The sequence below is a fragment of the Epinephelus moara genome, chromosome 10 (assembly GCF_006386435.1).
Source record: "Epinephelus moara isolate mb chromosome 10, YSFRI_EMoa_1.0, whole genome shotgun sequence".
NCBI lineage: Eukaryota > Metazoa > Chordata > Actinopteri > Perciformes > Serranidae > Epinephelus > Epinephelus moara.
The window spans coordinates 7,006,058-7,021,390 of NC_065515.1; the positions used below are offsets into that span (position 1 = coordinate 7,006,058).

The window sequence follows — 15,333 nt, forward strand, 5'->3', positions numbered from 1 at the left end:
GTGTATAGGCTATGCATTTTATAGTTGAACAATGATACAAAATGATAAAGAATTAAAATGTAAAAAACAAAACAAAACACAGCTATTCGTTTCCATATAATTTTTCTGTCAAAGCCACAGGGAGCCACTGGAGCGTGCGGCTCCGGAGCCACAGGTTGTCTACCCCTGGCATAAAACGATGTAACTCCACCAAAAGTGGAACTTTTGTCGAATTATGAGTTGGAAATCTGCCAGCAATTTTAGGGAACAATAACGGCAGCTTGAAGTTAGCAAGAAAGTTTGCTAGCCAACCTAATTGAATTGGTAATTGTTTGGGCCAAGTAACACAATTCTCTAAGTTACGCTGCACGACTATGGCGTAGGGGAAAGATCACATCCGGTAGTGTTTGTAGAGAGCAGCTCTGAAAAGCAGCAAATTAAGATTGTTCTCTTCATGACACCAACATGCTAAAAGGTGCTGGGTGACTGACTGTACAACTAACATGAATAGACAAATCCAAGTCTCAGTTTTATGTCATACCATTTGGGGAATTGCGAAGGAAAAAGAGGCCGCCATGAAGAGGGCTCACGTAAATGCTGACAGGAGTGTCAACCAAAACAGTCCCTGGCAATGATGGTCTCAGGCAGAGCATGTGAGCGGAGTGGAGCTGAGTGGGGAGCGGAAGGATTTTGTGTTGAGTGAGGAGCGGCTATTTTTTTTAAAAGGTGGAGCGGAGCCTTATCTCTCGCTCCAATTTTGCTCCGGTCGCTCATGCCCCACCTAGAATGCATCTTTGCACCTGCGCACACCCACACTATTTTCTTTCAAAACTATGGAGTTTACTGTGTACTTCAGAAAATAAACTGAGAAGAGAAGCAGCAGTACCTTGGAGAGAGAGGCGAGAGGGCTTCCCCGGAGGTCGGCCGCTTAACCCGGTCCGTCTCCTCCACACTTTGACTTATTTCCACCCTGCCGACAGCGGTACCGTGTAGAATGGTCCCTAACTGCGGGGAGAGGGGAGAGGGCTTCCTCGGAGAATCTACCAAGCTCATGTTTTATTTGTGAATAAAAGATTACAAGTTAGGGTAGTATGATGCAGTTTTTTTGAGCGGAGTGGTGAGCGAGTGGAGCAGGATAAAATTTATGATGGAGCGGAGCGGAGCGAAGAATGCGCAGAACCAAGCGGAGCGGACGAGCGGCGCAAAGTGACAGGTCTGCGAGCGAGGAGCGGAAATTTTCACCCACTCCACTCACATGCTCTGGTCTCAGGGGATTGAAAACGCCATGCTAAAGTGCCCTCTTGAGTGGCGAAAATGAAAGGATGTGCCCTATCAGCTGCCCTCTTGACTACAGATGGAAACTAGCCTACGGCTATAATCTGGCATATTTACATGTATATGTTCATTAATATGCACTGTCCCTTTTTAAATAAATAAATTGAAATTGAAATTGATTAACAAAAACGAGCGGATGTAACCTTTTGGCTGCCCTCTTGTCCCCATGTCATACAGTAGGTGCCCTTTTTTCCTTTTCGCCCCTGCCCTTCAAACATCCTGAGTCCGTCACTGGTCCCTGGTCCTCTAATTCAAATCATTGTTATGTCTGCTCCACCCAGTTCATAACTGGTGAGAATGATAAACCAGTCTCATTCTAAAAAGCCATAATAATAATGGTACAAAAGTGATACTCCAAGCTTGCATTCTTGCATCCAAGCCCCCTACATACTCCTACTTGAATCACTTTTTAAGCCAGCGCAAAGATAGTGCCATCATGTTAGACAACCAAAGGCATGATTCAAAGCCAATCAGGGCGAGTTTTCTCTCATATCTTGCCTTAACTCACCAGAAAGGTCCTCAAAATAATCAAACGTCATGGTGGCCTTGATATTCTTTAATCAAAATGTAAGTCAAGGTTGTGGAATTAACCAGAAATTCAAAAATTTGCATTGTACACACCACAGAATACACAGCTCCTTTTAACTGTCCTAATTAACTGTAAAAATATACTTTAATGTGCTATGAACTTATTTCCTTCTAATACGTCTTTTTTTTATAAGGCAGTATTGAATGATATTACATGATGTGTATGATGAATGGAGCTGGGTTATAGCTGACTTCTTCCTAGTAGAGTTTCCCTGTCAAGAGATTTAAATGGCTGCAAAAATTATGCATTTTTTTTTAGAAATACAGAAAAATAATAAAGAAAAATAAAATTCCGATAAAATAAGATTAATGAAAATAGATGAAGGGGGCTCAGCTCAGTTAATTAGTTGTTGATTTCTTAATTAATAACCAGCGTGTCAATATGCTCCGAAAAGGTTGCCAGGTTTATGAAAAGTCTTTAGGGAACCTCTCAGGGAGAACCTAATCCTCTCGAACCTCACAGCCAAGTTTTTAAGTAAGAAAAATGGACGGCTGAGAAAGAAGCTGATGGTTTGTCTTGGAAATTTCTACTTAAACATCATTCATAATCTGCTGCAACAAAATATTGTGGAAAAGTTAGATATTATAACTTGGACATTTATTTCCAAAGTTCCTACTTATGCAGGAAAAGCAAAGGTGTAATTAATAACATTAATTATGGGCTCCAGTTTGAGGGAGCCTGTGCAGCTCACCTGTGACACTTCAGTGGAACAGAGCCATCGTTAGATTTATAAGTTCCACCTGTGCTTTTCCTGCTAGAACAAGTCAAAATGCTGTCTGTGGAAAAAGACCTAAAGCACCCAAAAGGAGGATCTGGGCCAGGGAGGAGTTATAGCAGCGCTCAGAGACACAGTCAGTCACAAATACATTTGTTAAACTTGTCTGGAAGTTTACTGAACAAAAGAAGAAGAAGTTTGCCTGATCTCAGCTGAGGATTATTGTATCTGACACTCATTTATTGACTCTCTGCTTTTTCTCCACAGATCATTTCTAATAAATCCCTGTGAAATCTGATTATTGTCTGTGTCTCTCCCACAGCGGCCCAGTCTGGTTACTGTGGTGGAGTGGATCGACTATGAGACGCTGGCTCTTCTCTTTGGCATGGTTAGACTCTTAAAAACAATGTTTTTTCATATCTTTATTTTACTCAACAAGTCTCCTTTTGGACAGTCTCTTTTTTAGTATTCGTTGAAATTTTTACTTCCCTATCTGGAATCTTATCTTCCCTTTTATACACTTTCTATCAGTCCTTCAACTGACAGTGAAGTCTGTTTCTGTGGAGGCAAGTGAAAAGATCTTGTCTCCTTGAAAACCAACGTGTGAAGTTAAGTTTGGTAAAAAACTGAAGCGTACAGCTGAAACTTCTCTACAAAGGTGAAAGCAGAATTTTATTTATTCTGTTTTTAGACCCTTTATAACTTTATCGCCGATCACATCGATAATTAAGTACTGGACACTCATTTTTCACACAAAAGATAATTCTGCCACATCAGTGATATCTAGATTTCATATTGCTGCATGGACACAGATGGTAGCTTCCTTTGGACGACTTCCACCGTCAGCAGCTGCCACTAAAATTTCTATCTCATTCTGCAAAATAAACGCAGAGGGAGTTTCTGAAAATATTCCAAATGTACAGGCAGTAGTGGAAGAAGGATTCAGATCCTTTACTTAAGTAAAAGTATGTAAAAATAATCTGTTACAAGTAAAAGTCCTGCCTTAGTAAAAGTATCCAAGTATAATCAGGAAAGTCTACTTAAAATATTAAAATCAAAAGTACTCAAAGCAGGAAAATCCTCACATTTGAGAAGCTGGAAACATGGAGACGGAATTTTACATGAAAAATGACTGAAACTATCAAAATAGTTCTGTCAGTCAACTACCCATTTTCAGCTTCACCACAATGAGACACAGAATTACCACAAATACATGAATAACAACAACAACGCAAAAACCACCATAAATTCTGTGTGTCTTGCTCAAACCCCCAGGAAGTGAACTGGGCTTGCACTCCACCCCCATTTTGTAGCAAAAACGCCTAAAATGACATACCAAAATTAAAATGATTGTAGCTTCTGAAATGCTCTGACTACATGCATGCATGAGATTTTGCCAGAAAGAAAACTCCCTGAAGTTTCTTGTGAAAGTGTCAGAAACACTCTAGGTGATACAGAGACAGAGTAATGGGCCTTTGAAGTCAGTAAAAAATTGAAGATTTTGATTTGCCTAAAATAAAAAATGTTTTCAGGATGAATAACTGTCTGTGGCTTCATCTGTGCAGGTAAATGACCTTATGGGGCTGTAGACACACTATCAATGAACACTTGTTTCAAATTTGAAGAAGGTAGCACAAAGTATGACTATTCCGCAGTGTTTTTTCCATGAAAAGCTCCAGGCGGAGCTCCAAAAGATAAGTCAGGAATATCAGGTGTGATTATGATAGCTGATGTTGTTTTTGACACAGAAACACCATAAAATATCACCAGAATAAAGCCACATGAAACGTGACAGTTATGATCCCACATTCTAGACGGCGTATCTCAGCCAAAAATAGTGGTAGGAGTGAGACTCTTACCTTTTATAAACCAGCTAAATCCCTGCTAACAGCTGCTCATAAGATTGCGTGTAATCCTTTAACTTTTCCCATCGAAAAACGGCATGACATGACTTGTCACCACTCTTCGCGATTTTGGACTGTGTGTGTTTAGGCTGCTCTGGTGCGAAATACATATGAAATAAAAGAAAAACGATGTTATTATTGAAAAGTTGAGAGCTTCCTGAATCCGGCAATACCAAACATCACATGGTTTGATGACGTAGCGTGCCTGGGAGATACCATTTAACAGAGGAGGAGGGGAGCGAGGACACCGGCGTCCTTGCAGAGTTAGAGAGGTTAAAGCCAAATTTTGTAGTGGCCAAACAGTGGTACTGCAACTTCCAGGGTCAGTCACGAGATGCCATTGGGTCCTAAAAGATTTTTCCCCTTAGACTTGCATTGTGAAAGAGACGTCTGTAAACCAGTGGATACATTTATTTGAGCGCCACATCCCCCACAAACTGACTTGTTTCACTATCAGAATTTAATCCATTCAGTCCAATAACATTTGTAAAGTCTAGAAGAGCCACAAGATTAAATAATTTCATGGCCGCACTCGGCTACACTTGGCGGCTGTTACTCTCTAGTGTGCTTGTTCTGTGGGCCCAATGATGCAGAAGAAGCCCTGATCATCTGGGTCATTTCATAGGAATGAATAAGGTCATGACTTCGATTCTGTATCGAGATCTCTTAATACATCCGTGGTCTTGTTTCTATGCAGGTGAGGTGGTGGGGCCCTTTGCATATCTGTGCCCAGGGGTCCATTGTCCCATAATCCGCCCCTGCTTGTAAAAAATAATTAGTAAATTAACTAAAAGAAACTAAACCTGTCAGATGATTGTAGTGAGTGTAGTGGTAAGTAGTAAAATATTTCCTTCTGAAATGAAGTATAAAGTGGCATGAAAAGAAAAGACTCAAGTAAAGAACAAGTACCTCAGATTTGTACTTAAGTACTTGAGTAAATGTACTTAGTGTTGCCTTTGCTCTCATTTTGCTGTCACACTGCTCTGGGTATGATAATAAAATATCAGTGAAAAGAATATCTTAGAATCCTGAAAGCCGAGCACACTGGAAATATCTCTCTCTCACTGACCACCGTCTCTTACGTGAGCACCATCTTGTTGTCTGTGGCGTCTATTTTTGAAATATCAGGGTGACATTTAATCTTGTTACATAATGGGAAAGTGTTTAAACAAATGTGCCCTGTCTCTTCCAGATGGTGCTGGTGGCCATTTTTTCAGAGACTGGCTTCTTTGACTATTGTGCTGTGAAGGTGAGTTATCTGTAGGATAATAATCAACATGAACATGTTTTAAACGCAGTATTATAGCAGGTATTATATATCCATTTGCATGTTAATCTTTGGGATACTGAGTGACACGTCTATGAAAACAGCTGCCCACTGGTGTTTTAAATTGTCTCGAAGGCGACAGGCTTTGAGCTATTTCTGAAATCAGCACTGATACATGACAGGCCTGCAGTTTTCATGTTGACTTATCTGACATGAGCAAGATGTGGGAAGACCTTTATAATGTGAAATGACCTCACACGTCTTGTTGCCTATCTTTACATCCTGACTCAAAGTACAGAGCTATAATAGGCTGACAAGAATGACGCTTACTTTATTTTGTGGGAAAGTTCAGAGAACTGGGTCAATACTGCCGATTGAAACGACCCAAATATGTTTAATAATTCTTATTTATAGAAGACGAAAGTGTTTTTACTGTAACTGTCTCAGTATGAACTAACAGGCATCGCCTTTAAACAATCTATTTCTTAACTTGGATCTACATGTATCCCACAAATAATGACGGGATGCACAAATTAGTCTGATAGCACCTTCATCCTTTCTGTACAAGGTCAAGGTTTCCTCCCATCAGGGAAACAGCTCAGTTCTAATCCTGACTACTCTCTGTGGATGGTGAAGGAGGGCGAATGCCTTTGTCCTTCAGGTACAGTAGCACTCAGACCTGGAGAACAGAGGGATCATGCAGGCTCATGAATTTTAAAGTGTGAGTTGGACAAGGGCAGGCACTCCAAATTAAAATACCTTCTCTGAGAACAGCTTAGTGGATCTGACACATCCTACTATCACATAGAAAAGGGGGACCATGCTGTGCCACTCCTCTGGGGATAATATAGAAGCCCTGAGAGACAAGGGGAATATTTCTTTTGTGGGCTGTGTTGGCCAAAACAAGTTTATCTCCTACATGCAAGATACTAACTCCTACATTGGAGATATCATCTGCACATACCTAATCAGAGTTATTATGTTTTTGTCATAGACCTCATCCATTTAAAGCTCCTCTTACCTTTCTTGCATTTCACACAGCACTTAGAAAAAATTTGAACATCCACAACTCCCGCCTCCCTCCAAAGCCCCATCCTCCTCCTCCTCCTGCAACTCCACCTCCCTCCAAAGGCCTAATCCCCCCTCCTCCATTACGTCCTCATTACGTCTATGATAGACGTAGGCGTTGGCAAGGTAACGTTAGATACACAGAAGAGGAGAGAGAGTGTAACGTTACAACCAAGACAGTTAAACACAACCCCAGAGTTTTAAAACTCAACAGGAGTCAGTGATGACTGATGAGTTTTAGAATAAGGTTACAGTGCTAACGTTATATAGTAGCGTTGTGTTGTCATAACGATATAGCCTATGTTACATTAGACGCAAACTAAAATACCTGTCCAGCAGAAACTCTGCGCCCATCTCGTCCCTTTTTAGCTCAGGATAAAGCTGCATCAGTCTTCGCCATCACAGAGCAGATGTTGACCCGAGTTTTGGCACTTGCAGCATCGAGTTCTCTCGTAGCGTTTAGTGCTTTTTCTGCAATATTCTTTCTTTTGCCAACTGATTTCCCTGTTGGGGCGGCTGGAGGTGGAAGCGGTGGTCCGCATTTGTCTGCCGTTGTTACGGAGAAAAGTTTATATCCAAAAGTGTTACTAGCCTGTTTGTTGTCTCTTTGTTGTTTTCACCATTAGCGTGGACATCAATTCAAGATGGCCACCAAAGGAACCCCATGGGCCATGAGTTGACCTTGGCAACGAGAAAAAAATCTTAACTAGACATCATTAGGGTCCTAAAAATCCAATTAAATCCTAAAATCACAACATCATAAAATCAAGTAACCTACTTGTTCATGTTGAATTTGGCCCAACTTTCAACTTCCTTTGTACGGTGCACTCAGTGCTTCATTCTGCACGGTTACCTCACTCTCCAAACAGCCTAATTGAGCCTAATGGTCGATACTCTGTGCTTCTCAAGTCAAGGAATGGCTGAATTTCAAGGAGGCCAAAGGACTGCTCCAATATCAAGGATCCTTCAAATTCTACTGAGGACCGAGGCTACATTTGATCTCTAACAACATTAGAGAGTGTGTGAAAATCACAGTACCCTGAGACCACCTCAGGCTGCTGAGGGTTGATGAGGCACACCTGGGCGCACTCACTAGCCTGTTCCAGTGTGTGTTCACTGAATGCTAGGAAGGTGTCTTGTGTTGCTTCTGTAGGACCCAACCTTGACTTTGAGAAGCACCAACTACCTTGGCCAACCTTGACCGTAATGCCTCTCAGGGCTTCTCTTGGTCAAGACAGACATATTAGTGTTAAAAACTGTGTGCAGCTCTGTATTATACAGCTTTTGTGGAGTGTACTTCCAGTGCTGCTACTATAATGGAAATTTTAACATTCAGGTGCTCATTCATGATGTGTCACCATGACATTCTTGATGCTTTGAAAGGCTAAAAACAAATCTCCTAAGTGTCAGAACTGCACTCCTACTTGAAGTGAATTAAGACATCAACTTAATGGGTTGCTAATTGCCTTTAACACTGACTCATTGTCATATTGCCGCCTCTCCCTGCAGGCTTACCAATTATCCAGAGGAAGAGTGTGGCCAATGATCATTATCCTCTGTCTCATCGCCGCCATTCTCTCTGCTTTTCTGGACAATGTGACCACCATGATGCTTTTCACCCCCGTCACCATCAGGTACTGTGTGGCCATTTAAAATGACCTTTTTTGGGTTTTACTCATCTGCAGGTGGACATCCAGTAGCTGTGTAGTATGAGTTATAAGAAAACCAATAGTCAGGGGCTGACACAGTGTTTAGATTTGAGACGGCTTCAGAAAGAAATTATTATACCTTCTGAAACTTTTTGCTGATAGTATTATTGTTTAATGGTCGTATTAAGACATTTATTTTCTTAAAGAAATTGTTTTATGTTTGGGAAATAGACTTTATTGCGGGGAGTTAGATAAGAGGATTGATACTGCTGTCATGTCTGTACCATAACTATGAAGTTAGCTTTGTTTAGCACACAAACTGGAGACGGACAGAAACAGTGAGCCTGGTTCGGCACATAACTGCCATAAAAGGATGAATTTGATTTTTATTTGTTATTAAAGGGATAGTTTGGATCTTTAGAAGTGGGGTTGTATGATGCACTTATCCATAGGCTCTCCCTCAGTTTGGAGAAGCAGGCGGGAGTACCACCAGGGAAGCTAAGCAATGTACTGCTGTAGAGGAGGGAACAGCAAAACATATTTTAGCCACCTAAAAAAAATCTGTATCAGTTTAATTGTACGCTATATTTAGAATATTTTCACCACTTAACCTTGCCATCAGACAGCCCTGTTAAAGGTTTCATTTCCACATGCTATGCTCTCGTTAACGCCACCAGACTCCACTGACAAAAGCAGTAATTTTAGCTTGTTGAACACACACGCTGCAGGTCTACTGCTGCCTCAACTGGTTGGTTTGCTTGAGTTATTGTGTGACCTTGGGTGAATCGAACTAAACCTTTGAAACACCAAAGTACACAATAACACAAACAAGCTAGCTGATCGAGGCAGCAGTAGACCAACAGCTCCTGTGTTGAGTCATGTTAAATTACTGTTTTTCTCAATGGAGTCTGGCTTGGAGAAGGATGATATCACGGCTTCAGCTAACCGTCGGAAATCACTGTCTGACAACAAGGTAAAGCCATGAAACTATTCCGAATATACTCTACACTAACTGATATTGTTTTTTTAGGTGGCTAAAATACATTTTGCTGCTGTCCCCGTCAGCAGCAGAACATTGTGTAGCTTCTCTGGCAGTACTTCTGCCTTCTTCTCCAAACTGAGGATGTGCCGACCAACATCTACTGTATATACCTCATATGACCCCACTTCAAAAGATCCAAACTCTCCCTTTAAACAAAGATATAACATGTTAATTAGCAAGTGTTTGAGGTGCTAGCACACAGATTTTGATATCCAGTATCCCTATAGTATAATTTTTATAGTCATGTCAGTTGATAAGTTACAACTTCCTGATTATATTCCAGCCCTGGATAACACACATTGCTGAAAACAGAACTACTACGCAGAAGCTGCAAACTACTGCAGAGCAGTATCGTACAAATTAACTTTATGTGTTCCGCCCACCTCTGTCTCTCCTTGTTAGTGCATCTATTTTCAGCCTTTACAGTGAACCCTTATTAAGTTCTCAAAATTGCATTTGCTGCTGAAAGGTCAAAATATAGATGATATTTGACTCGACTGAAATTAGACACCTGCTACAAATAACACAGATCCAGGCAAAACTGTGCTCTAATTTGTTATCAGGCCGACAGGGTGGCTATCCTGTGCAGTCACGATGTTAAAGGACCAATGCTTTTTATCTTCCAATATCCTTTTTTATATTCCTGTATTTATTTCTCCCACTCGGCGCAATCTAATCGGGGCTAAAGGGCTTTTCTGTCTCTATCTGATTTTGCAGGTTGTGTGAGGTGCTTAATCTAGACCCCAGACATGTCCTGATTGCAGAAGTAATCTTCACCAACATTGGAGGGGCCGCCACAGCTGTCGGAGATCCACCCAATGTGATTATAGTATCAAATCAGGACCTGCGCAAAGAAGTAGGCACTTTCACAGCTCTCTGCCTAAACTTGCACTAATACACTGTAACAGATCAGCTCGGTGTAATCTGACACATCAACCAGACGCTTAGTAAAGCAAACATAATGCTCCTCGTGACATGTGTGTGACAGAATAATAATAACATGAAGGGGAAATTGCTGTTGGAGCTGTACAGATGGTCTGACAGGTGAATGACAGACTGAGGAGCACGTCATCAGAAGTGGATTCATGTCACTTTCTTTAAAGATAGTGGTCAACTCTTCTAGGTGGTGGTTTGGGAATTGAGGCAGCAGTATTAGTTACATTAGTTGAGTTTGTAGGATATTTGGAAGATTGTGAAATAGTTAATGAGGTCACTGCCATGATCAAGTGAAGCATCCTTTTGGTGGTGTTTACGTGTTTATCTTATCTGCTTGTGTGTGTGTGCGTGTATCTGTCTGTCCACAGCTAACCTAATATTTGGTGTGCACATTTATGACCGTATGCTCAAAGACCTCTTGTGATTATGGTGATTCACAATTGTGAAAAACCCATTTTATTGACTGGTTTATACCTTCACTGACTCCTCACTCCTCTCAACCAGCCAATAGGGGCCACAAGTCCTCAAAACACGTAGCACGTAGCAAAAGCACAGAGCTAAAGGCATTCCTGGGTGTCTTCTTGGCTAAAAACAAAAAGGGTTACTGTCTGTTGCCGGTCACATTTTGGTCACAAACGCGACATCCATAAAAAAAGTTTGCATTGTTTTTTAACTAGAGCATCTGCAGATTAATTCCATACCCGAAATGTTATGATTATCTAAAGTTAGACATGACATGAGATGACAACAAAAAATCCCCACTTTTGTTATCTTTGCTGCAATCATGACTGTAAGGGAGCCAGGAGAAGTTTATCTGCCAGGTAGCCCTTTCTTAGTTACATTTGGGAAAAGATCCTTGTTCTGCCAGAGGGGGCTAACTTCTCCAACGTGTGCGACAGTATCACTGAGCGCAGTGTCTAGAGTGGCTGCAATCAGCTCCGTCCGCCGCCTAGCAGACATCTGCACTCTACTGAGTGCACTCTTTGACTTGTGTTTGTACTGATTAGCATTGCCCTTCAGGAAGTGTCAGATATTCTACTAGAAAAGGAAACAAATAAATTACCATGCTACTACCACAGACTGGAAACACTCAGTGCTGCTGTTTCTTTAAGTTTGACCCTGTGTGTGTGTGTGTGTGTGTGTGTGTGTGTGTGTGTATGTGTGTGTGTATGCTACACACATATGACTGACAAGCTTTGGCAGCGTGGTGGCACCTTACTCCTCAGTCTGTAAGGAGTGCAGTTGAGTGTTTTGAAAATCTCATTTTCTGACAAAGTGTTTGGGTAATTATGAAAAAAGCATCACTGCAACAACAATAATAAATGCTCACTGAGAAACCAGGCTGACAGTTATTAGTCCAAACAACTCTGCTTTGACAGATGGGGACTACAGCGCCACTTCGAAACACTAATAAACATTTTTTTGATGTTATATTAAAGGGACAGTTCACCCAAAAATTAAAAAATACAAATTTTTTCTACAACCCTGTAGTGCTATTTATCAGTCTAGATTGTTTGGGTGTGAGTTGCTGTGTGTTGGTGATATTGGCCATAGAGATGTCTGTCTTCTTTCTAATATGATAGAACTAGATGGCACTCTCAAAGTGCCAAAAAAATACATTCGAAAAACTCAACAGCAATCTCACTTGCCAGAAATCATGTCCTGGTGACTCAAGATAATCCACAGACCTTGTTTTGAGCAGTTTCATGTAAGAACTATTTCCTCTCTACCAAACTACGCCTGCCAACTGTGTTACCGCACAGATGGAAGCGTGCATCTACTGCTAGCTCACCTAGCACCACTGAGCTAGCTAACATTACAGCCAGTGGTCGAATTGTTAATTTTAAACAAGGGGGATGCAATGTAGCTTTGATTTTTTTGTGTGCACACATAATCAAATAAAGAAAAATGGCATGACCTATACCTGCTGCCTTTAAAAACACAAATAATGCAGTAGTATTGCTATTGCAATACAGACAAAAAACATTTTAGAGTATAAATAAGAGTAGTTCTGAAATAGCTGTGAAAATTAATCTTAGACTTATCCTATAGACATTTCCTTAGCCAGTTATAATTTCTCCTTACCTGTGAAGCCTTGGGCTGATAATTGGTGCTGCTGTCAGGTCCCTGTCCTGATACCTGCCTGGTTTCTCCCTGTCCCTCTTCTATCTATTGCAATAATATAGATAGAAATGTGCAAAGCAAAATTCATAAATAGAATTAGGAATAGTAGTGGTGACATAGCTGTGGAAATTAATCGCACAGTCACTTTTGTGCTCTGGATATTTTCTCTCAGCCAGTTATAATCTCTCCTCACCTATAAGGACCCTGCATGATCATCCTTGCTGGCCTTTGATCCACTGTCTCCTCCCTGACCCTGCTCTTTATATTGTGGCAATAAAGTTAAAAAAAAATATGTGCAAAGCAATAGTGAGCACAAGTTCTTATTAAGGAGGAGTGGGTTTATTCCTAGCATGAAACTAGCTAGCAAGTGATTTAACATAGGTAACAATAACATTAGTATTCTTGTTAACTAGCTTAACTTCATATATTGGCATCTATTAATTAGTCATCATTTAGCTAACATTATCTACATGCAACAGCATTACTCAACTTACACGGTTTGTTTGGAAGAAACTGTGCAAGGTTTTTTGCTTCTTGCTGACTGGTTTGCTGAACATAGTTAACACACAGCAGCACTGTTCAGTAACACACGTCTCGTCTGTGCGATTGATTCAGATCACAACATGACAGCATGTGTATGCGCCTGATGCTGTCTACTCATGGTGCGTTTAAAGACGGCTCGGAAAAACATGTTACCACATGTTAAAAACGAATTGAACGGTTGTAACGGCTGCAAAAAGTGCGGGGGACAGAGGGCACAGATACGGGAAGTACGGGGGACAGAGGGCACAGATACGGGAAGTGTGGGGGACATGTCCCCTGTGTCCCTCTCTCAAATTACGTCCGTGCCTGCACACAGATTCTAGATTAACAAGGGGGATGCTTTTTGGTCAATTTTCTAACAAAGGGGATGGCATCCCCCCTCAATTCGACCAGGACACTATTAATGTTTACATCTTTCGCTGTCACAAGCACAAGCCTCTTGTCCATGAGTAGATGCACTCTTCCTTCTGCATGGTAATTCAGTTGGCAGGTATAGTTATGTTATATTGGAGAGGAGGCAGACATCGCTACAACTGATATCTCCAACACTCTGCAACCAAAACAATCTAGACTAAATATGTCCCTTTAAATCAAATGACGTCCAATCCAACTAATGAAAGCAGCTTCACAAAGTTGAACTGCTTTAACTCATTGTTTTGGTGTCTTAGTCTGAACGTTCATTCAGCAGGAGGCAATAAAGAAGACTCTCTTGGGAAAGTTCTTTCTGCCCTCGAGGGGTCAAAAAGTACTTCATGCATTTTTAGAAACAAAAGCAATTCATCATGGTTCCTCTACACAGAATGCAGCAACAGGCCATCCCAATACATACCCAATACATAATAATAATAATTGATAGAGTGCTTATCAAGATTCTCTTAAAGCCACCCTATATAACAGATTAAATAAAAGCTCCTAGAAAACTTAAAAGTGTGTTGGGTAGTCTTGCACTCACTGTTTACCTTAAGGTGAGGGTTTGTGTTATTCTAAAGCCTTTTATATAAACTCTGACATTCATGACCTGATGCAGCCTCCATAGTGTGTACACATTCATAGTGTACATACAGACATTTGCAAATGTGTTATTAGTATGCGCTGAGGGTAAATCTAATCATCTGTGTTTGCTGGATTGTACTCAACAGATGTTATCTCCGTTCAGCACAATCATGAGTTGTGACCCCTATTTATGTTGATGTGCAGGTGATGAATGGAGACGTAGCGGCAGGGAATTTTTTTATTTTTGCTGCTGCAACCATAAATCAGGGGAATTAGAAATGTCAAAAGAGTAAAAAGAAACTAACACCTTCCTACAGTATGTCAAGGTAACTGCCCAGTGTTACAGTACATGTTGCTCTAGTCTTCCTGTAGCCAAACATTAATAAGATCTGACCTTGAATATGTAACTCCTCCTTCATATTTTGTTTTTTTTTTAGCAGAAATGGCGTACAGTTCATATAGTCACTATAAGCAACAGAGCTGCCTTAAGAATCCCTCTTCTAGATCATTTATATTTAATTATTTCTGACTCCTGTGTGGGTGTAGTACTGCTCCTTCCTGCAGTATACTCCCCTGCACCCCAGCAGCAGCTTATATTGGTGTGGCTCTAGTCTTTTATCAGGGACATGCTGGGACACACTGGAGACCCTTTCTTTGGGATCAGTGTGTGATTAAACTTGTGATGGAGACAGTGTCACTCACTCCTGATGCAATAACGTGTAAAACCATGTAACTGAATGCCCGGCTCTTTCCTGGTCAATAAATATATATATTATAACATAACTATATATACTAGTCCATACCCATTGACTGCACAGTTGCCCACGTACAGTTTCACATGGTGTGTATGGATAGTTAGTGGGCTAAAACTGTACATTAGTAGTTGAGGTAGCACGTTGAAAGGCAGATAGTTAAAAGTGTTCATATGTTGTATTGACTTAAAAGTGGGGTGCACTGGTAGTTCACATGGGAAAGGTGCGGCTAGCCCTTGTTGCAGCAGCATACCATACCATGACTCAGTCATACCAAAAATTAGAAAAACCAAACATTGGTCCACAGGGGGAGCCACAGCGATCGGTCGCATTTTAGCTATTTTTAAGCATTTTTCTGTTGTTATAGCGCCACCCAGTTGCCAATTAGACTTAAATTTCTCCAGTCACCTTGAGGCATCCTGTTCTACATATCTACC

At 41.0% G+C, this 15,333-nt stretch overlaps 1 protein-coding gene across 1 annotated transcript in view; it reads left to right on the top strand.

The window, feature by feature from the left end:
- The window catches only part of oca2 (oculocutaneous albinism II), an 84,252-nt gene that overhangs the window by 19,177 nt on the left and 49,742 nt on the right, over window positions 1-15,333 (top strand). The window contains exons 11-14 of the mRNA XM_050054592.1: window positions 2,941-3,006; window positions 5,715-5,771; window positions 8,367-8,491; window positions 10,266-10,404. Of these exons, the coding sequence (XP_049910549.1) occupies window positions 2,941-3,006; window positions 5,715-5,771; window positions 8,367-8,491; window positions 10,266-10,404 (387 nt within the window). The remainder of the gene's footprint in view (window positions 1-2,940; window positions 3,007-5,714; window positions 5,772-8,366; window positions 8,492-10,265; window positions 10,405-15,333) is intronic.